Source organism: Carassius gibelio, chromosome B21 (genome assembly GCF_023724105.1).
Source record: "Carassius gibelio isolate Cgi1373 ecotype wild population from Czech Republic chromosome B21, carGib1.2-hapl.c, whole genome shotgun sequence".
Taxonomy (NCBI): Eukaryota; Metazoa; Chordata; class Actinopteri; order Cypriniformes; family Cyprinidae; genus Carassius; species Carassius gibelio.
Window position 1 is genome coordinate 17,665,874 of NC_068416.1, and position 23,078 is coordinate 17,688,951.

The window sequence follows — 23,078 nt, forward strand, 5'->3', positions numbered from 1 at the left end:
TTTCAGGATTTAATGAAATAAAAAAAGTTCAGTCTAATTAAAACAGTTTTTAACTCCACTTTAGTTCATTCATTTTTATTACACTGTTAGCGTAGCAACATGCTAACATCAAACACCTCCCCTGAGGAACTTTATTTGTGTACAACGTGGAGTTGCTGCCAATGTAGAGTGCTCCAGGTCATGTGTGAGGTTCTGTGACTGTTAGGGTGCTGCCTATATAGGCAGTGAGGTTTTGGAACGAACCGTAGGTATCATTGCCCCGTTCGTGTAGCCTCTGTGAGAAGTTGCAGGGAATGAGGAAACAAGTTGGCTGGACAGCGGAAACAACTGGGACTTTCCCATAAGAAAAGCATTTCTCCTCCTATTAGTAACACACATTAAAGCCATGTTTCATTAATCATCTTGTTGCTGCTGCTTGGTGAATGGTGTTCTGAGAGCCCAGGGAACAGCATTAAATTTGGATAGTTGATGGTGTGATTAGCAGTGTTTTGAAGTGGAGAAGGAAGGAAATCACTGTTCAGAGACCTTTTATGTTATCATGTGGAAAAAGGGGGTCTCGCAGGGAGCGTTGGGGTTGAGAGCACATGGGGTGCTCTGTAATTTGGCCCATGAGAAATGAAGGGCTTGGCTGGTTTTTATTCAGACAACCTCAGCTTTGATGTGAGTCACATCTAAATGTCGTACGGTTAAAGGAGTAACTCATGAGCTCCTTACCTTCATGTTGGTCCAAACCCATATGCTGTTATTTGTATTATTTTTTTTTTTCCGTTTAACACATAAAGGAGAATTTTTGAAGCATCTCTGTGTAGCTTTTCCGTACAGCAAGAGGTTATCGATTGGGTAAAAAAAGAAGTCTAAATGATTTGTGTACAATATTACGAGTTCCTTAAAGCCATCCAGTAGTTAAGTGTGAGGAATACACTGTTTGATGCTAGTTTTGCCTTTTAATGGTTCTCAGAATGTATTTATTTGTTTGTATAACTGTTTCTTTATTTTTCACATTTGTTTTATTTAATTTGTAATATTTTTTATTTATTTTGAATGTATTTTTTATTCTTACATTTTTTATTGTAATGTTTGCTTTAATGTTATTGTAGAATTTTTGTATTCATTTACAGAATGATTGTATTGTTTTACGAAGTATTTTGTTTTCATTTATTCATTTATTTTCATATTTTCATTGCTGCTTAAAGATTTTCCAAATAAATTCCTTTTTTAAATGTTTTTATATATATCTCTTAAAATGCTATTATAGTCAGAGCGACATCTGATTTTGGGACAGATGATATTGTTCATTGTGAATTCTCTTTGCCTGAACGTATTGAACTATTTAAAAGCGTTGGAAACCCATCTATTTTTTTTTCTCCTCCTGGGCCGCTTCCCTTTTCTTCACCCTATATATTCCTTTGACTCTGGTCTCATATTAACCAGGCATATGGAATGATATTAACCTCAGAGGGATGGAAAAGACAACCAAAGTCAAATGAAAACATTGGTTTGTTCTGCTGGAGCAAAAGTAAGAATAAGGAGAGTCTTGACGTAGGAGATTAGAAATGGCTATTTTTCCATTGCTGTTTTGACCATTAGAAAACAGTGGCTTGTGAATAGCAGCTCCGTGAGGTTGACTGATTAGAAGCTTGAGGAACCGAGACACTGTGACTCAGCATTAGAATATGACCTGGGCTGCTGTGCTAGCCATTGTGCTGTTGCAGCTTCTCAGTCGCGTGGCACAATCAGGGATTTTTTTTTTTTTTTTTCAGCAAAAAGGGATTATTTTTGTGCTTCGTCTCATCAGAATAGCACTTTTGTTAAGCTTTCCTGTCATAATCTCTCCGTTTTTGCAATCTCATCAACAATATCTTTATACAACACATTTATTTTAGGATGCCTGTATAAGATTTTGCGGGGGTTCCTTGTGCTATATTTGACTTGGGTGCTGTAAAGGAGATTCCGTCACGCTTTTCTTCTCAGTCCCAGAATCCTCTGGTGCAACCGCCTTCCCCTCACGCTGACTGTTTGTGCTGGTATGGGGTAGATTCTGGCAGGCTCCCGGCCTCTCTGTGGTCTAGACTGGAGCTAGTGTGCCGCTTTCTGAAGTAGCCCCATGAGTCACTCTTCCCAAAACCACCATCTCTGTGTGAGAGCATCAGCTTCACCACTGGCCTGAAGACACCACCGCTCGGACTGTCACAACACAGGCTTTCACAAACGCTTTCGCTCTCTTAACACGCATTCCCGCTGGTCTCTTGCTCAGCGAGTCCCTGCACCACAATGCTGTGAAGTGGCTCTGTTTTCTGTCACCAACTGTTGGCCATTCTTTGAGAAGCCAGCCTGCTGACAACTGGTGAATCGCTCGCCTGGTTGACGTAGCTCCGCAGTCTTGCTGTTAAAAGGTTAAACATGACGTTTCTTTGTCATGCTAACCAGCCAAACTGGAACAGCTTGGTTCAGTTGCTTTTAGAAAACTTTCAAAGCCTAAAATTCCTAGAGATATGCCTTGTGTAGAGCTTGGGCAGGCTATTTGTCTTTTTCAGGGAGGAGGAGACTTCTATGAGGTCCCTGGTGCTCAGACCGCTGGAGATGCAGTGACCACATTTATGTGAAACCTGAAGCCACTTCTGCTGCTTCATACAAAAATGGCGTAACCCTTAACGTCGGTGCCTGTCAGTCTCTTTATGTACAGATTTACACGCAACACTATTGTCATACAACCTTAAGCTCCAACCTACACGCCTGACGTCTTCTTTAAACAACCCTGAGCTCTTCAATCACCCAGGTCTATTTTCATTCAGCATGTCTTGTGTGTGTGTGTGTGTGTGTGTGTGTGTGTGTGTGAGCCTGACATGTGCAGATGCAGACATGTTAAGCTCAATGTCTCTGTCCAGAACACCTGTTTCCCTGTACAGCCTCACATGCTGGTCTTTTACATCGCCAATGGTCATTTATCATTGCTCAGTGTTATATTTTAAAAAGAGGTTCTCTGTAAAGGTCATAAGGTGGTCAGAGGATTTTGTTTGTCACGTACATGGGAAGAATGCATTTTAAGCAGGTCGGTTCCTGCTTGTCTGTACATTTTATAATAGATAGGAAAAGAAGTATAACCGTAAAAGCCCATCTGCTGAATCATGGCAGAGGTGCTGGCTCCAGTGCGACCTGCCATGTGCAATGAATACAAACTGTCTTGGAGAGGGAAAATTGAGCCCCATCACCTCACAGCACACAGACGTGCAGCTTCTCTCGCAGACACGCGCTGACTCCCTCACATGCACCGACACACCTTGCAGGTAGCTAGTACGTGTGAGGGAAAAGCTGACTGTGGCAGAATAGAGAGCGAACCCTTCTGGGAGCTCAGTGTCCTTGCTGTCAGGACAGTTAACTTCCTGTGCCGCTCTGACCTCTCAGGCTGTGGATTCGTGTGTGTGTGTGTGTGTGGAGCATTCATGAGTTTGTATTGTGCTCGTTTGTTACACCATTCAGAAATGTATTTGGTGCACTGCTTTGTCTCTGCTAAACTTTATTTTCAGTCTCTGAAGTAATTTAATTAATAAAACGCATTAGTCATTAGTGCATTAGGGAATATTTAATTTGGCACATGGTTTTGGTAAAATTGTCTCCTGTCTGCAGAATGTGGCTAGACATGCCGAAACTAGTCTGAAACAGGCATGTTATCAGAAATCCTTATTTTTAGCCCGGAAAAATCTAATAAGATGGGGACAGAATAGCTGGTGAATTTCTGTCAAGAACTGTTTGGGTCATATTTCACAGTGCAAAATATAATTGCTTGTTTTTTGTTAGTTTTTTTCCAGGGATGAAATATGAGCCAGACATTTTTCTCTCAGATCCACCATTTATTGCTTGTTATTTCATCACAGACTGGACAAAGTCTTTAACCCAAAAGTGTGTATTTTGCTCCACTTGTAATACCAAACAGAATTGCAAAAAATAACTAGGCCCTACTTTGGTATTTACTTAAGGAAATGTAAGGTTTCCAAGAATGCAAAGGCTTTTAGGTTTTAGGCATAAATATTAAAACAAAGTTATGGAGTTTTTATGTTAGGTGGCTCAGGCAGAAGAAAGTAGAAATGTAATTTCTAGCTTTTCAGAAAGCCTGAAGACTATCAATGCAGTCCTTTTGCATCTTTTTTTTTTTTCCTAAACTGAAAATGTGTCCATCTTTACCCATGTGAGTTACACTGCATTTGGTCAAAGCTGAAACTTTGTGTCTGGTTTGTCATAAACCCATTGATTTAAGGATGAAGAGTGCTGCATTTTGGCATTCCCCATTCACTCTGTGTGACTCAATGGCCGAAAATGCCTTTGTTTAAATGCTTACGGCATAACATTAGTCAACATTTACAGCCTGAAATCCTCCAGATCATTTCCTCCCTTGCTCATCCATTCCTGTGAGGTCATCTTTTGGCTTTGTTTTGGCTTTTGGCGCTGATGAAGATATAACTTCCAAACGTCCTTTATGATTCTTATTTGCCACATTTTGTCTGTTTTATTCCTCCTCTTCCATTCACAGCAAGGATGTAGTGTCGAGACAAAAGAAGGAGGGTCGTTGCTGGCAAGACAAACGCTCCGGCGGAATGTTTGGAGTCTGTTGCCAAGCAATGCGGCGGGTTTTGATTTACGATTACATCTTCCGACCGGCAGCTTGTTGCAATTAGCGTTGTCGTTTGAGAGGCTGAGAGAGCGAATGGGTGGGTGTGTGCGTACAGTATCGCTGTTTATTTGACTGAATATGCTCCAGCATTCTCTTCACTGATCGTTCACACCGCCGGTTGTGTTTAACATCTATCTGTACCCTCTGTTTTTCGTCTTTTATTTTCCTTTTTATCTATTACAGACTCCATGTCTTCCTCGGAGCTGGTCACTGTATAACATGCATGGTCTTTAAGGGAATGGCTCTAGATTAAATCCAGATATTTAGTTTTGTTTGAAGTGTTGCTCTGACTGGACCAAAGCGACGCGGTTGCTTGAAGGGCTGGTTTTAATTCTCAGAATCAGGTCAGCAATGGGCCAGCAATCGTACATGAATATGTTTGTGTGGAGACACACATACTCTGAGATGGCTGGTTTGAGGGTCTTCAGCTTAGACTTGGGGTTCCTTTTGATGAAGAGCATCTCTGACAGATTATAATGTGTTTATGGTGCTAAAGCTTTGCTCACTAGGCAACACTAAAGAAAAGGCCTTTTGGTTTGACGTCAGCCAGAGATGAGACGAATTGTGTGTATCTTACATGTTGGAAACTCCTGATAGGATTGAATTGATAAAATTCGGCATCTTGTATCAAAACCAAATCGTTAACAATTGTTATTATTTTTGTTTTCTTTGTGCACAAAGTATTCTCGTAGCTTCATAAATGTAGTTGTCATTGCTGCCGTTTGATCGGTTTATAACCGAGATTTCTTTAGAGAAGTTGAATGCATCTCACTAGACCTCGCAACAATGGTTACTCAGTTCGGACAAGTTTGTTTGCGTCACAGTCCGAGCTGCGCAGCTGAAACGAGTAGCATGACTTGGTTACACTTTTTTGTTTGTCATTTGATGTTTCTTATATGCAACAGAAATGGCGGCGCTTATGATTTGAACAGAACGGTGGTCACACCAATGCGACTGCTCGTGAAATTTCAACTTTCCAGCAGAAAAAATGGTCACAAAATCTTAATATTTTGGACCCCATCAACGTTTTTTTACTAAATAAAGTAATTAAATTAAGTGACTTAATAATTACAAACTATTCATTTTCGTGCATCTGCCCCTTTAAGAAATTGAATGAATCTTACAAATCAAGCTTGTGATCTGCTGAACTTTGCAGAAGAGGAGCAGATTGTGCTGATATTGGTAAAATGATATTGTACTGTGGTAAACGTTTGGTACTGTGGCAGTGCTGTACATGCCTGCAGATGCTTGATTTGCTGTTGATGTGGGAATCCAGAGAAGATCCTCCCAGATGATCTGAATCCCATCATCTCCTCACAGAACACATTGATTTGCCTCCGTCGCCGCCACATGTTAGAGGCCGCGTGCGACTGCTGCGTGTTCGCGTGTGTATGTGTTCTGTGGATTCAGATGGTGCGAGCACAGCTGTCTGGGTGTAATAAGACACACAGGTTGTCCTCATGTGGCCTTTGTTGTTTCTTTGGCATCTTTTAGCACTTGTTTCTCGCTCGGTCCCGTCTCGTCTCTGTCTTTTACACTCATTTCACACACGCACGCCCTCTTTCAAACATAATTAAGCTTTTGTTTGGGTAAATGGAAAGAGGTATAAATTATGACGGACTGAGTGACAGAAGGTAGGCTAACGGAAAGGAAGAGGAGGAGGAGAACAGTCAAAAGAGATTTTGTGGTAAATGCCCATGATGTTCCTATTTTAAAGCCCTATGGGTCTAATGGCTGCACAGACCAGAGCTCTTGCCGCTCAGCTATTGTTCTGTGCACCATCAAATCAGTCTGACTTTAGTTGTTTGTTTTTTTTCATTAGTCTACTGTGACTCTATTGTTCCTGACCCATTTTAGACTTTCCCTTCTATAAATCGGTGTTTTGTTCTTTGCAGTACATTTTTTTTTTTTTTTGATGAAAGTTATACCGTGAACATCCAAAAGAGCCATCATTCCCCTCAAACCTAGACACAAATATAAATCAGTTGTAAACTTATGCCACTTCAAACTGCACGGATTTCAAAGTCGTCAGATCACCGTTGTTTTCACACAATGGCGACAGGTCCAGATATTTAGCATCAAAATATTTCACGGGCATCGCCATCAGATCTTGTCTTTGATAGTTCACACTGCGTGATTGTCACTCGCATAATGGAGCACAGATTTGCCTCCGTTTTTTTGGCATTTGTTGGCTATTTCGCAAAACCGGTCGGCGAGTGAAAATCTGGGCTAAAATCGTGCAGAGTGAACTCTGCATTAAGGTATATAAAAAAAAAATTATTTCAGGAAAAAAAAAAAACTATTGGCCAATTATTTCAGCAGAATTTTTTTTAATTTATATTATTTTTTACTATAGTTAAATACAAAACCATTTAAATGCACATAGAAAACAACTGGCCAGTTAGTTTAATAGAATTATAATATATATTTTATTTCATGTTTTATTTTCCATTTATTTTAGTTTTTGGTTTTTCTCCAGTCTACTCTTACTGCATTGTTCCTGACCCATTTTAGACTTTTATTATAGAAATCTGTGTTTTTGCAGGAAGTCAAATGTTAAGGATAAATTTAGCCTCCCTCCAGCACAATAAAACGCATTTAATTTACTCGTTTTACAGCACAGCACATTACACCAGCTAACCAGTGTTGTATCCGTTCCCTCCTCAGAAGTCTAAGATAAAGGGAATTGACTTTTCTCGTTTGGAATTAGGAGCTGTGCTAAGAGACCTAGGCGTCTGATTGATCGGAGCTTGAACAGGATAAAAACGGATTTGTCAGTTGAGATAGATCAAGACCTCAAGAGCCCTTTTCTGCAGCTGCTCAGGTGTCCTGACTAACAATGTGTGCATTTCCCTCTCCTAGGTCTGGTGTATGGCAGTCAGGTGGTTGTCCCGCCAAAGGTGAACGCCGTGTTGGGAAAGAACGTCACCCTCAGCTGCAGGGTGCAGGTGGACACGAACCTCAGCCTGACGCAGAGCTCGTGGGAAAGGAAGCTGCCCACTGGATGGGTGACTCTGGCAGTGTATAACCCAATGTTTGGCATCTCCATCCCGCCCGAATATGCGCGACGGCTGTCCTTCCGCTCGCCCTCCATGCGCGATGCCACCATCGTGCTAGAAGACGTGGGTTTCGCCGACATCGGCATATACACCTGCAAGGTTGCCACCTTTCCGCTGGGTAACACTCAGGCCTCCACCACTGTCAGCGTGATAGGTAACAAGAGACGCCGTGTGTGTGCTTGTGCGTTTTTGCATTCTGATTAATTTAGATTATGCACTCATAGCGTGGAGCTTGTGTATGAACGCGAAAGTGCCGTGACGAACCTTTCGCATGTGTGCGGTTGACAAACAAAGAAAGGCGTGCGAGTGAATGCACATCACAGCTGCCGAATAAAGTGCTGCTTATTTCTGTAAGTAGGCAAGTATGCGGTGTGTGTGCGAGAAGGTGGAAAAACATTAAGAGCAACTTCAGGGCAGGAATGAAAGCAGTGTTTTGGGAGACGGTCCAGCTCTTTTAGAGAACATGGTGATGTTTAAACTCTCTTCCTCCACCAAACCCCCAGAGCCATCTGCTCTGCTAAACACAGATACAGCTGAACGAAGCGGTGCGCTCTTGTTATCTGGGTGTACAAGAGACAACAAGAGAAGTTTACAAGCACAGTGCTTTATGTTAGGTATATCAATTATGTATCGCTCTATGGAGGGTTGAAGAGAGCCGATGTTTCCTCTGTGAGTTTATGATGAAGGTTACACAGGGAACATCCTCTGTGTCACCGGTGGCTTCAAGAATAGACTTTAGCAACAGTGAAATGAAATTCTACGTTATTTTCAACAGAAATCAGTTGGTATAAGTATTTTGTATAGGCAAGCTTTTGTTTTTTGCATATGGTTTAAAATTTGGCCTGTTAATTGTAATATATAATTATATATGTATTTACTATATAAAGTAGTAATATAACATTGAAATAACTATTGAATAAAGTTTGTTATTGTAGCTACTATTATTATTGCAGCTACTTTTTAAGAAGTTGTGGGTGGGTATGTTCATTTTTTTTTTATCGTGCTTTTATTGGTTTTTTTATTTTGTTAGTTAGCTGTATTTTGTAGTTATTTTTTTAACGTAATCAAAATAACCAAACTGCAGTTTGATTTGTCCGTTTTTGCAAATAAACTTTTTTTTCTTTATTCTTATTCTCTCTCTCTCTCTGTAGAAACTAAAAAAATACCACTAGGGTTACTATTAGGATTAGATATAATACATTATATTATACACACACATGCATACATATATAAAATTACATATGCAGTACCTATACTGTATGTCTAATTGTTTTTTTTAATGCAAATTAATATCTAATCCTAATAGTAACCTTAGCCATTGTTTTCTGCAGAGAAGATAGAACATCATGCTCTTTGAATGCTGTTGGGCCATGATTGTAAACCGTTACTACGCTGTAAATTGTCAGATGAAGCGATCTAGTTTTGACGTGTGCCACACACATACAGTGTAGATGCTGTGTTAGAATAATAAATGGTATATGCAGACACACGAGTTGAGTGAAGGTTCATAAAGCTCAGAAAGCGATGAATTGAAAAAGATGATGTCATCGACAAAACGAGCTGTGCAGTTAGAGGAAAATCAGAACGTGAACGAGAGCAGAGACGACCGGGGACTGAGCGCTTTAATAAAAGGAGAGATGGAGGGGGGTGGGATGCAGGAGGATGGAAAGTGGTGGTGAAGTGAGCGAGCAGGAGCGAGGGAGGAGGAACATGCGCCGGAGCTATAATTAGATCAGGAGGAATGTACTGTGTGTGTGTGTGGAGACAGGAGTGTATAAGTGTGGGAATGATGCCCGCTGCTTATGGGATCCACTGCACTTTAGGGTCAGGGATGTCATTGCGTGGTCTGGTTGAATTTGTGGTTTAAAGTGACACACGAGAGTTGACACACACACACACACACACACACACACACACAGGCACTCATGGCAAGTCACTCACCACACAACAGTGGATGGTTGAAGGTACGACGACCACAGCTGCTACTGTTGTCTCTGAAGGTCAACTGCCAATGCTAATACTTCACAAGATGGGACGAGAACAAAACTCTGAGCAGGGAAAGAGAAAGGGAGAATCAATGGGTCTGTTTGGTACACTTCCTTTGACTTATACAAATGAATATTTATAATCAGATCACCAAATATGATAAAATAAACTTTTTTTGGGGGGGGGGGGGGGTTGTTAACCACTGTATTCATCAGACAATCCTTATAATAAAAATATAAAATATTAAATAATTTATATAAATTTTAATTTATATTAAAAATATAAAGCATAACAATTGTTTTTAACGTTAATGATAATTATAAAAAATGTTTCTTGAGCACCAAACAAGCACAATAGAATGATTTCTGAAGAATCATGTCAGACTATTTAGTTTTGCCATCACAGAAATAAGTTACTTCAAATAGAAACAATCGTTTTACATTTTAATAATATGTATCGCAATATTAATGTTTTATTGCATTTTGATCAGCCTTTAAAACATGACAAAAAAAAATTACTGAATCTCTAACCTTTAACAGTAGTGTATATCAATATATGATTGTATTAGCTCTTCTTGATTTAGCAGGCCTCCCTTGTCACAGGAGCCTGGGACAAGCGCCCCACACGTTATGTTTCTGTGAGCCGTTGCGGAGGCAAAGCTCAGTTTCCAGGCCTGGACGCTGCTGGATTCATAACGGCTTGCACACGCCCAAGCCCCGCCCCTTCTGCCATGTAAACTGGATAAGCCATTAAAACAAATAATTTCATCTTCTCTGGAAAAGCACTTAGTGCTCTCTGATGATAAAACCGAGGCCGCCCTCAGCCGGTAGTAACCATAGAGAATTATTTATTTTTTTCAGTTCGATAAGACTTTTATTTCTTCTCAACGAAAATCGAATTATTCTCTCAGTCATTCTTATCAGTTTATGAATTTACTGGCTGTGCTACTAGCTTTGTACTCCAATCTGAATGGAAATGCTTTAGCTCATTCATTATCTTGATACATCTACACAGTAACTGTGTGAGTTTGTCTCCTCACATTAAAGCTCAGAATTAAACGCAAGTGGTGTGGTATATTTAACTCAAACATGTCTCTCTCTGTCTTAGTGGAGCCGAAGGTGTATGTCTCTGCTGGATCTTCTGCTCTGATCGACGGTGGCAATGAAACCACAGTGGCCACCTGTATTGCTGAGAGGGCTCGGCCCCCTGCGGACGTGTCCTGGGAGACGAATCTGTACGGCACGTCTGAGGCCCACATGCAGGATGATGTCAACGGCACCACTACGACCCAGGTGCACTACACCTGGCAACCCTCCCGTCACGCCCAGGGCCACACGATAACATGTGTGGTCAAACACCCCGCTCTACAGAGCGACTTCAGGATACCTTATATCATCAACGTACAGTGTGAGTATCTGATAGGGGGTTTTATAGTGCGACAAGATTGTTCGCATGATTCTGTTTGTGCAGGATCCATTTGTGGTTGTTTTTTTTATGTTTTTTGTTTTGCACAGATTTTCTAATAACTAATTCTTAATGCCAACTTCATATTTAATTTTTTTTTCAGTAGAAATAGAGCATACAATAGAATAAAACTGTTATACAATACAATGTTGTTGTTTTTTTTGTTTTGTTTTTTATTAGAGCATACTATTGTGTATATTTTGAAAGATGTTCTGCTATTAAGTGTTCTTTTTATTTAAGTACTTTTCACCGTTTCACTATTTTTAAGATCCTTGTGGAAAATGTTTTCTCATGAAAGTTTATACATAATTTTTTTTACTTATATTGTGTACATTTTAAAAACTGTATTTTATAAAATATATCCGATGTTCTGTACTTAGTTTTTCGCATTGTAATTTAGCTTTTTCATAAGAAATGCCATTTTAAAATTTGCTTCATTTAGTATTCACACAAGTTTTTTTTATTATATATTTTATATATAATATTTTATATATAATTTATATATAGATTATTATATATTTTTTAAATGTTCACTATATAATTTATAACATTTCCTTAGAAGCATTGTTTAAACATTAAACTGAAATGCATCCACATCCACATGAAATGGAAACCATAATCATATCAAACTGACATTGTTAATCAAAGTCAATCAAATATGGATATCTGATAATCAGCCCTAGTAGCATGTCTCTTTTACAATTTGCTCACATTTAAATCTGATTTTTTTTTTTTTTTTTTACAAAACTGCAAGAATCAGATTTCTTGCAATTTAAACCATGCAGCCATTTATCAGCCAATTGACCACTAAACGCATTTACTTCCAAAAGCCAAACCTGACTATCATTTGGTGTGTGTTCCTGTGTGCATGCAAGCCTGTTTTTGTTTGCTCAATCTAGCACAACAAACCCAAAGTAGCTTCTCCATGAAGATTTCACAGTAACTTACATTTTGTTTTTTCTATACCACGTCAGGCAATCAGATTTATGTCCAGAGCTCACATCTGTTTTCCATATCACCCCAGTGCGGTCACTATCCACATGACATGATGTCTTGATGCCGTCTTGTGCGTGATGGAGCTAAAAGCCCTCTTGCTAAGACACAGTCCTCAGGGTTTCATGAACTTATACTGAATACGAAAATGATGCTTCAGACAAATGATTTATCAGCGGCGTTTAACGATTCCTGCACACAGACTTCTACTAAGCACCATTGAGCAGCGAGGAAGGCGCGTAAGTGTGTATCTGTTCTGGTGGCGAGTACATAAGCGCAGATGTCTGCTGTATGAAATATAGATGTAGCGGTGAGGGACAGGCACAGGAAGCAGCCGGTGTAGGGAGTGTGAGGAGGGAGAGGTCACATCAGTCATGGGACGGCGCTTCTGCGTTCAATGGGGGCTACAGTCACGGAAGCTTTTTCCTTTAGTTTTCCATCCATCTTTTTTCATCTCATAGGGTCTACATGACATCTTAATTCAGCACGCTCACTTAAAAGAACTTTAAAGAGCTTTTCTAAAGGCACAAATCAATACGGTGTCCATTGTCTTTGTAAGTGGTCTTGTACTGCTGGTCAGACATACAAAGTCCTAATGATGAATTATGTTGCTTTGTGATTAATTAGTAATAATAATGTTGTTTTGTTATAGATTGCTACTTTATTGTTGTACCATATGTCATGGACATAGAAATATGCACACATTTATAAAAGCTGTTTCTGCCTTGCCAACTTAATTTCTTATAATGGTTTCTTTATATGTAGAAGTAGCTTTATCTATATTTTTAGAGCGATTTGAAGTCACTTTGTTAGAGACAAAGTCACATTTATGATAAATAATCTCAAATGGAAGACAATGTCAAAATTGCAAGATTGAGATTTGAAATCATGTGACTTACTTGGTATTTCTCCTAATTGTGACTTCTTTTTTCTTATAAATGCAACTTTCTAACAGATTGATATTAGTTTAAACATAATTTAATGTATTCAAACCACAAAGTGTATATATATATTATTTGTGTATGTGAATATCTGTGTACACCCACATACATAATATGGACCAAAAATATTAATGATTTATTCTGACTTCTAAGAATTGGATGCTCTCTAGCATTAGACTGCCCCACCCCCTAATACATATGTAACGTAACATGATGTAAACCAAGTACATGATGTAAACTAAGCCTCTTAAGGTCTTTAAAAATGTATATGTGCTACCCAAACTTTGTTTCAATAGGAAATGGGTCATCATAGGTCAAGAAACCTGCACTTGTCATGTCATTTCATAGGGTTTGTAACCATACATAGCCTAGCTTTACCTTTCTTAAACTACTCTGAATGATCTCTTTGTGCTTTGCGTGTGTGCGCAGTTGCTCCAGACATCCTGGTGCTGGGCTATGACGGTGACTGGTATGTGGGCAGGGAGAATGTGCAACTGAAGTGTCGAGCCAAGGCCAACCCGCCTGCCCAGCACTTCAGATGGATCAGGTGTGTAACCACTACACTCACAATAGCCAGAGCTCACCACGTCTGGAATGGGTTCCAGAGTGTTATTGACAATTTTCTGAACTCCTCTTAAAGCAACAGATTATCTCTACAATTCACAACACCAAGAGTATCATTCAAACTGTCAGGTTTCAATGCAAATGATCAGTATTACGAGTGGATGCCCAAACATTCGACTTATTTAAAGCAAATCTAATTCTAGGAACCCACTAATCTGTTAATGTTTTTTCAGTATTGTTCACTGAGTTAGAAGACTGCACGTCAATCATGTGAGCTTAAACATTTATTAATTGTAGTTATTTCTGCCTCAAGCAGTCATAAATGTTTTGACAAACCATAACCGCAATGGTGTAGTTTTTGAACTATAAAATGACATGGAATAGGAGTCATGGGCAGGCAAAAATATTTTTAACAATTCAAAACTTGTTTATGTATGCCAGTCACTTGTTGGTTTGATTATTTTTATCAAAATCTGGTCCAACTGATCAGTTTCACAAAAGCTTTTTGTTTATTTTTGCCTGCAATTAACCATTAAATATAGTTGGCCTTTAAGATCTTTAATAGACTTAAAAAATCTTAAGAAACGTATTTTCAGTCAAGCCTTTGACTCGCATTCTAGTTTTCCGCCGCTACTGACATTTTCCATAGTGCCTGGGCAGGCTTGGACAAAGGAAAGAGTTTGATAAAATGTGTTTGCATGTTTTAGGTTGGATGGAGAGATGCCAGATGGAGTAGAGGTGGTGAATAACTCTTTGGGGTTTATGAGACCCTTGCAGAAGAACGACTCTGGGGTTTACAGGTGTGAGGTGGGAAACGACATCGGACTGGGCAGTCGAGACATTAGAATACGTGTTCAGGGTGAGTAAGAGACTTGAAACATGAAATACCCGTCTTACCAAAGTTTACCAGTATGTTTCCTTTGTGAAACTGGAGAAACAATGGTAAGAAATAACATCAGAACTTTACCAATCAAATTTATTTCAACACTCATACAAAACCAGTGTTGGTGAGTTGAAATGTTGGCAGTAAACTGAAATGAGTGGACTGAGAATGCTGTATCTGATTTTTGTTTTTTAAAGGAACAGTTCACCTGAAAATATTAAATCCTAACATTATTTACATGGGTCTGGATCCATTTTTATGCAGCACACAAGCTTATAATAATTTTCCTGACACAGAGGCCTTTCCCCAAAAGGCATTAGCCTTCTATTTAAATTAATTTTAAGTTCAGCTTTGGCTTTAAAAAAAAACAAACAGTTTTGATGGGTTTTTATTGGGTTTCCTGAGTCATTATCTAATTGACCTCTGAGACAGGTGTTTGCAGTCACATTTCATTATGTTTATCTCCCATCATTTTTGCGTGAACATTAAACAGTGAATACTGTCGTTTAATTTGTTTCTGTGATCGTCACTATTACTACCTCCCTCTCTCTGTTGCTCTTTCTCCCTCCCTTGTGCACACTTACATCTCGGAGACTGTCATGCTGTTATACAAGGGGAGAATAGAGCGGAAGCAACCTTCACTGAGAGATGTCCTAGATTCATGAAACATTCACCAGCTCTTTTCAACCACCATTAATTATGTATTTTCTTTTGAAATGTTCTTATGCTCTCCCCTTGAGAAAGATCCCGCTTCTATGTGCATGAAGTTGCGTTTTTATGCGTGTTTGGTTGTTTTGTCAAAGTTGTCTGCGTCTATCTTCTAAGAGTCCCTTTGCGTCATTTGAGTCGTGATGTTTCTACTATAATGCATTCTGCTGCTGTTTGCGTATTGACTGAGTGATTGTGGGTGTGAAGTGTGTGTGTGTGTGCTACTGTTAGTTGCTGATCTTTGTGCATGAGTATGGGTGGACAGCACCTGTCCTGCATGTTAAACACCCTGTGTGTTCACCAAATACACACCCACACACTCCCTCCAAACGGGTTGATCCATACAGTGTATGGACAGGAATGGGGTACCATAAAAGTTTGTATTTTGTGGAGGCACAGAGAAGAGAAGCATGAGAGAGGGAGGGATTTCTGACCTCTCCATGACTTTTCCTCTCTTTATGTCCTGTTCTCTTCCCTTCTGGACACTGACGTGCTGAGGCCAGAAGCTCTACTGTTTATTGATTGAAACAAATTATTCTTTAACTCGCTGGGCGAAATTGAATAAATTAAAATAAATTGACATTATACATGTCCTTGTGGTTTTAAGGGGATAGTTCACACAAAAATTTTAATTCTTTCATTATGTACTCACCGTTGTGTTGCAAACCCATACGATTTTATTTTTTCTTTACATCAGGGCCCGTATTCTTAAAGATTCTAAGTATCCTCTAATATAGCTTAAAAATGTCTACATCGGAGTCTTCGCTTAAGAGCAATTCTGAGAGCAACTCTGAGCGAGGAAAAGGCATAAACTTTCATCTTAGTGAGGGGGGGCGGCCTGACCCTTTTACTAAGTATGACACAGTCTTTGGAAGACTGTGATTGGCTGGTTGTCATATAATAAAGCCTAAAGCACTTTTTTTATTTTTCTAAGCCTTCACTTTGAAATTACAGGCGTAATTTTTCCTGTTTTACCATACTCTCTCTTACACACATTATTTTATAGCCTGTACGTACTTTTTTTATTTACCACGCTGTTAATCTTAAGGTATGTGATAGTAAACGAACACTGACACAATAAGGTTCTGAAAGTGCTGTAATTGTTTGTGTGGTCACTTTGCTTGTAGAAAGTTATGACCGACCAAAATCATGACTGCTGCGAAGTTTTTCTAGTAGCTTGATATGTTAAGATACAGTAGCCACGTTCACACAGCAGCAGAATCTGGTTTTCAGTTCTGTATTTAAGACGTTAACATGGTTACGTTCACACAATACAGTTATTTACGGGATGACCACTGCATTCTATCACCAAACTCACACCCATCTATTTTCAGGACTCACAACAGCATTCTCAGAAAACACGTTCTGTATGAACTCGACAACTTGTAGTACAGTGCGAGAGAGATGCTCATGTTTGTTTTCACTCTGCATAAATTACAGCAGTGGAGAAATAAGACGTGCATCATCAAAATGTTGTATATCTGGTCACTGTTCTCCAGTTTCCATCAGTTTTGTGTTCTGTGCAAGATGCAGAAAATGACGCGATTGCATATAGGGGTGGCTTGACTCGCATTGCACGTTCATACAGACGGTATTTGAGATGCTACTGTACAGTAAGCTGCTGTTTGAACAGGACATTTTGAGACTGTAATGAAATGCTGTTGTCAGTCCCTAAAACTGACAGTGTGGACGTGGCCATTGTTAATATAGTTATTACTTTCATTTACGTTGCTATGGCATTTTTTAACTCTGAGATGTTAGCGTGTTTTTAAAAATATCAGTCACCAACATGATCACTGCACGATCTAATGTGTAGTGTCTTATTAACTCACTTTTATGCATTGTGTGCAAATGTGCATTTTTTTCTCAATCTTCAGGTTTAGTTGATTTTCTCCACTGCTAAAGAAACTCTTAAGCCTCTTAAAAGTCCTCATCAGTACTCCTAACAATTTTGGACCTTAAGAGCTCTTTTAAGGGTTTAGATGCTTTCTGAATTACTTTTTTCTTAACTAGGATCTTTAATTTTAAGAGCAAACACACATTTCTAAGAATTTTTAATTTCTAAAAACTTTTAATTTTAGCAACTCTTAGCACTAAGATTTTTCATGAATATGGGAAGAGTGTGTGTGTGTGTGTGTGTGTAGAAGTTTATAAAGTATATAAAAAGAGACCATGCTCTGCCAAGTTAGATTTTAGCATCAGCCTTGATGATAGCTTTGATTTTTGGTTGAACTATCCCTGTGGTTTCATATATGCAACAAATGTTTGTGCTGGGAATATTGTGGGTGTGTGAAAAGGATTTTGAATCTTTTTTTTTTATTTTTTTAATGTTGCCAAATAATGTACAAACGTTTCAGTTTTCCTGAACTAAAAAGCTGCTCTTTCCTATATACACACACACATGCATTCACTCACCAGACCCACAGATGCATCCAAATTACCTTTAACCTTGCGGGAACAAAACCGTCCAAGAATGCTTTATGTATGCTACGTTTATTATTCATTCCAGCAAGGATGAGCAAATTATTCCCCACTTTAGCTGGAGCATTTGAGCTGCGTAACCCTGAAGAGCTTGCAGCCCTGACTCCTGAGAGTGAACTTGCACGTTCTGCGCTCAATGCATGCACACTTCACAGCCAGCCAAATAACTCTCATTGCGCCAGGAACAGGACACTCCGTAATGGGATAGTCTGACTTTCAGCTTCCAGTCTCCGAGAACGTTGCTTGCATAGTCCAGATGCATGCCCCAGAATGCGATGAAACGCTACACGCTCCCTAACACAATCAAGCGATCAATGCATGGTAATGGCGTTAACGCAATCTTCTACTCTAGCACCATGTTAGCAGTTAGGCGTAGCAGTCACCCAATCCTTGGGTATTCTCGATGGCTAACCCTCTTCCCTTCCTCAGTAGAACATACCCTTTTCCTGACCCCTTCCTTTCATTTAGTTTGCTCTCATCACTCAGCAATGTGGTCATCCGTACTCCCTCTCTCAGCTAACACAAATGTCTCTCATTAGGTTTCAATGTCGCAGATGACTGTACTTCAGTGTTAGCTGGAGATGTTAGTATGTAGCTCCTCATGAATCCCTTATCATGATGATCCCAACTCTCCTTTCTCTTCCATGTTTTTAGTCGTCTTTGCTCTGGACAACAGTTTCAGGTTTTGAAGCCGTCGGAAGGTTTGCAATCGCATCCTTGCAATGAAAGACCTGGAACTATTGCATCCACGGCAATAGAGGATAGTCCTGTTATTCACGCTATATGTCATGCTAAAAGATATTACAATCTTGGAAGCAGATTCATATGACTGTTAATGATATACTGATGTAGCTGACATTGACATTATCTACTTTTCTTTGTCTGTCCATCCCTGCCTCCTGCCCCCCCTCCCTCTTTCCTTTCCTCCATTAGATCCTCCCTCAACCACCACCATGCCCTCCACCACCCCTGTGCGCCTCCTAACCGCCGACATCTCTGCCACCACGCCTGGCAATAAGCAGCGAGCCCTCATCACGTCTCCAACCCTGGCACCTCTGCCGGAGGGGAGCCTAGGCACGATTGTGGGTGGGGCAGTAGGCGGTGCACTCTTCCTGCTGTTGCTCCTTATTCTGGGTGGAGTTTATTACCAGCGTCAACGGCGGACATTCCGCGGCGACTACTACACAAAGCAGTATCACGGCCCCTCGGATATGCAAAAGGCTCCCCAGCCCCATGAGCTGCAGCAAGTCTACAGCAAAGGAAGCCCTGACACCAAACTCAAATCCAACCAGGATAACGGCACCATCTACCCTGACAAGGATCGAGAAGAGTGGGGTGATTTCGACCGCGAGCGATCACCCAACGGTCGCAGCAGAGCTCTGAGGGAAGCAGCCGGGCAAATGAATCACCATAATCATCACAACCTTGAGCACTGCTATCACAGCAACCATCACCCAGTCCATCCGCAAAGCTTCACTCCAGCCCATCATGTCCAGAGGAGCTCACTGCAGCCCGAGCCCCGCAGGTTTGCCGCTCCGCAAGTCATGAGCAACGGCTCCCGCTACCTGCCGGAGGACTGCTACGACAACGAATACGTGTCGCACATGGATGGCTCAATGATCTCCCGGAGGGAGTGGTATGTCTGAGAAGAACGAGCAGGAAGAGACTGCGTAGACATTTACAAAATGCTTCAGACTGCAAAATGAGGACGATCAGAGTTATGTAAAGAAAAAGAAGTAGGAAATGCACCTTTTTTAGTAGTTTACACCTACCGGTTTGTTTTTGTACATTAGCTTAATCATTAGTTAGCTGGCTAAATAGATGTTTTGGGACCAAGTGAGGGTATAATTCTCGTCTTTTGTTTCTTAGATTGGTGAGGCAACAAGACGTCTGCTTTACGTTTCACCGATAAACCAGTTCAGGGGTGAAATTAGTTGCCAAATCAATAGCCAGACTCGTTTCCCTTGCACAGTGAGGTGAACTGTGTGGTTTATTTAAATGAAAGTAGTTCGAACAAATGCCATTTGTATTTGAGATCAGCCCTGTCGTGAGCGATGAGTTTCGATGAGTCACGTCAACTTTCAATGCTGTCACTCTGATGGAGGCAGAAATTAGCTCCTGTCAACAGCCTGGCGGTTTCCATGGCAACATTTATTTCTTCTCTACTGGCATTCGGAGCTGTAGGGAGGAGCTAGACAGGGAGGAGCATGCCGGATTTGATAAAGCCCAATGGGCAAAAGCCAGACAGGATGATTGCCGAAATGGGGTGGCTGTAATTGTATCAATTCAGCTTCCATTTGCATACCCCTGCATCACTGTATTAGCTCTGGATTTCTTTTGTTTGTGCCATCAAATATTGAGTCTTTCTGCAGGAGGCAGTTGGGCAATGTACATTTAAACTACTGCCATTGTTCAACATGAAAGCTTGTCCCGTATTAATGTAGCTGTCTGGCTTGTCTTCGTCAGACCATCACTGCCCAGTGTTAACAACCTCCGACTGCATTCAGCGACTGTGCATTACGTCACGAATCAAAGCCTGTGCCTGTCTCTTGTGTTTCTCTGTGTGTGTGTGTCTGTAATATGTAAATCCAATCAGCTGGTGTTAACCAACAGTGTTGTGATGAATCGGCTCATTGCCTGTGCAATCGTGTTCAGATTTCTAGTCAGATTCGCGCACATAATTTAACACAGAAGACGATAGCCTAACACACACGATATTGGTCATTAAACTTGTGTTGGCTGGATCTTAATAAGCTAGCAGATGTGTATGGTTGGTGTTTAAGATATTGGAGATGATACTGTAGTGCCTTAAACTGAAGACATGCCCTGTAAGCATTATAATGTGCATGCAGAAGTTACGAACGAGTGAGTATCATTTTCAGAAGAAGAATGCGAGTAGTTTTGAGGCATAAAGCGGTCAGGTTGGGTCCTGAGATCATCATTTTGTACTGTGCTTTGTCCACCACCTTGTTTTGTGTGCCATTTTTGCTTCTTTCAGACAAAAACAAATTGTTTTGCTCGAATTAAATGACGCGTGACACTTGAGTCACGGTGAACATCAGAGTTATGAACTTAGAATGTCTATGTGTACAGCTTTGGGTGAAGAATTCGATGAAAACAATGTATATATGCTGGCAGATAGGAGAAGCTTGTTTTGTTTATTAGTTTGTTTGAATTTATCGTTCCTGTAGGAAGCCTGAGATTCAGCGGTGGAACGCACTAAAAAAAAAAACACTATTACACCAATTGTGATGAGAGGATCACACGTACACTTCTCCGGAACATCTTTTTCACTTTTTTTTTTTTTCTTGTTTTACAAAAGAGCTACTGTAACAAAATAAAATGTACAAATAATAATAAATAAAAAAAAAAGCAAGGAAGAAACGTATTTGCAATGTATAGATGATACTGAGCATTATTTTGTAAAAATCAACCTTTGGGATACATTTGTTTTAAAATAAAGCACCTTTTTTTCTGTGACATGTTTCTTTGTTTTCTGAGTTGGCCTCGGATCCATTTCTTGCAGGTTGGAGGGGTGAATGTTGAGGTCGTGGGTGTGACTGGTTGCTTCAGCTGCAGAAATGCTCCCTGTTGGGGTCTCCTCTACTCTCCTGGAGGCCTCCAGGGATGTATTCCTCACGCCCACTTTTCCTTTGCTGTGGTTACACTACTTCATCTCCAAAGATCCCTTCGTGCTCTAAACCTCCTGCATATTTTGTGGGAAAGCCTGTGGCTAAAAGCTTCCTGTGGATGGGGGCTAAACTTCCTTTCAGACTTACCTAGGATAGCCCTAAAGTGGGCTGGATTATGGACTTGTTGATTCCTGTGTTTGCACGGCTCTTCTGTCGATCTTTGTGAGAGAAGATGGGGGAGCTGGTTGACGAAGGGGAGATCAAGCACAGCAGTGGGACTAAACGGTGTTTGAGTGGTTTTTGTTTCATAGCCGTTGGAGAGTCTGTCATCCTGTCCAATCAGCTGGTGGTGGGACAAGCTAGTAATTACAGTTGTTCCACAATGAGTCAATGTCCAAAGTCGGCTCATAAAACGTGCCTTTTTATATAGCAAAGAAGTCTTTTAATGCTTTGGACCATCTTCAAATCAAATCAGGGTTATACAAGTATCAAAATAATGACAAATTATCCATGATTTACATATTTTATCTTGATATGGCCTCGTTTTATTATTGGGATGCACTGAAGTTTTTAGTACTGCTTTGTACTATTTTTCTAAATTATTTAGTTTACTGTTTCACAGATTCACTTAATTGTTTTTTTAAGTAATGTAAATCTAAATGCAATGAAAAAATGTCATTGGTCAAAGGTTATAGTAAAGGCATTTGCATGTTACATAATATTCCTATTTTAAATGAATACAAATTTAAAAAGAACATCTCGGAGAGTCCTCAGAAAAAATGTTTCACATTATCAAAAAATATTTTCAACACTATTAATAAGAAAACAATGTTTCTTATGTGTGTCATGTGACTCCTACGTAAAGATGAATATGTTGCTTTGCCATCACAGGAATAAATGACATTGGAAAATATTGCAATAAAAAAAGTTTTGTATTTCACAATATTTCTATTATATTGTATCTTGAAAATGCGTATGAAAATTATATTTTTTAAAAATTCTAAAAAAATCTTTTTTTAATTGTAGTGTACAAAAATAATACAATTTTCATGGGTTGATTCATTCTATATTGGTGCTTTTTCTCATTTTTGTTAGTCATTCAATGTGTAAACTACATGTTGTCCTTCACAGGCCATCATCCTGAGAACCACGTCAATAGAAGCAGCACTGAAACATGTTCTTCTGAACAATGCCAATAATGACACAAACATGCTCTTTATTCCTTCGGGAATATACAGAATGGAGAGATTTTCCTTCCTTCAGGTATCTTAAGTCCAGGTTCCTGAGGTTATCTCACTGAAAATAACAATGTCATTCATTATCTGAGCAGTCACAATATGACGGGTGAAGAGGGTGCTGTCTCTTACTGGACTGTTTGAATAGATTCTCTAAGGGGCTGTATTACCTTCCGCCCCCTCCCTGCTCCACCAGTGCCTCTGATTGGTTAAATTAGTCCGGTAGAATGGTTTTGTTTGCCACAGCCCCCTTCCAGGCTATTGACACCGTCCCCATGGCAACAGACTCTTCACGGGCTTGTTCTCTTGAGGGATACCTGTGCCTCCTGTCTCAGAGAAACAAGAGGGGTTAGAGAGCGGATGAAAAGAGGGTAATTCGGTGGAAAAAAAGAAGAGGAGATGGGTAATGAGGGGGAGCTTGAAACAGGAAGAAGGGAGGAGTCAAAGATGGCTCAAGGTTAAAAAG

General features: G+C 40.0%; 1 protein-coding gene across 2 annotated transcripts in view; it reads left to right on the forward strand.

Moving 5' to 3' along the window:
• LOC127985932 (nectin-3-like protein) overlaps positions 1 to 23,078 on the forward strand; it is a 56,089-nt gene that overhangs the window by 15,270 nt on the left and 17,741 nt on the right. Inside the window, exons 2-6 of one of the 2 annotated variants that reach the window (XM_052588143.1) lie at positions 7,529 to 7,879; positions 10,819 to 11,118; positions 13,539 to 13,656; positions 14,381 to 14,532; positions 18,679 to 21,225. In XM_052588143.1, the coding sequence (XP_052444103.1) occupies positions 7,529 to 7,879; positions 10,819 to 11,118; positions 13,539 to 13,656; positions 14,381 to 14,532; positions 18,679 to 19,391 (1,634 nt within the window). In that variant the 3' untranslated portion in view covers positions 19,392 to 21,225. Of the gene's footprint in view, positions 1 to 7,528; positions 7,880 to 10,818; positions 11,119 to 13,538; positions 13,657 to 14,380; positions 14,533 to 18,678; positions 21,226 to 23,078 lie in introns of those variants that run through there. The other variant, XM_052588144.1, reaches the window with a different exon arrangement.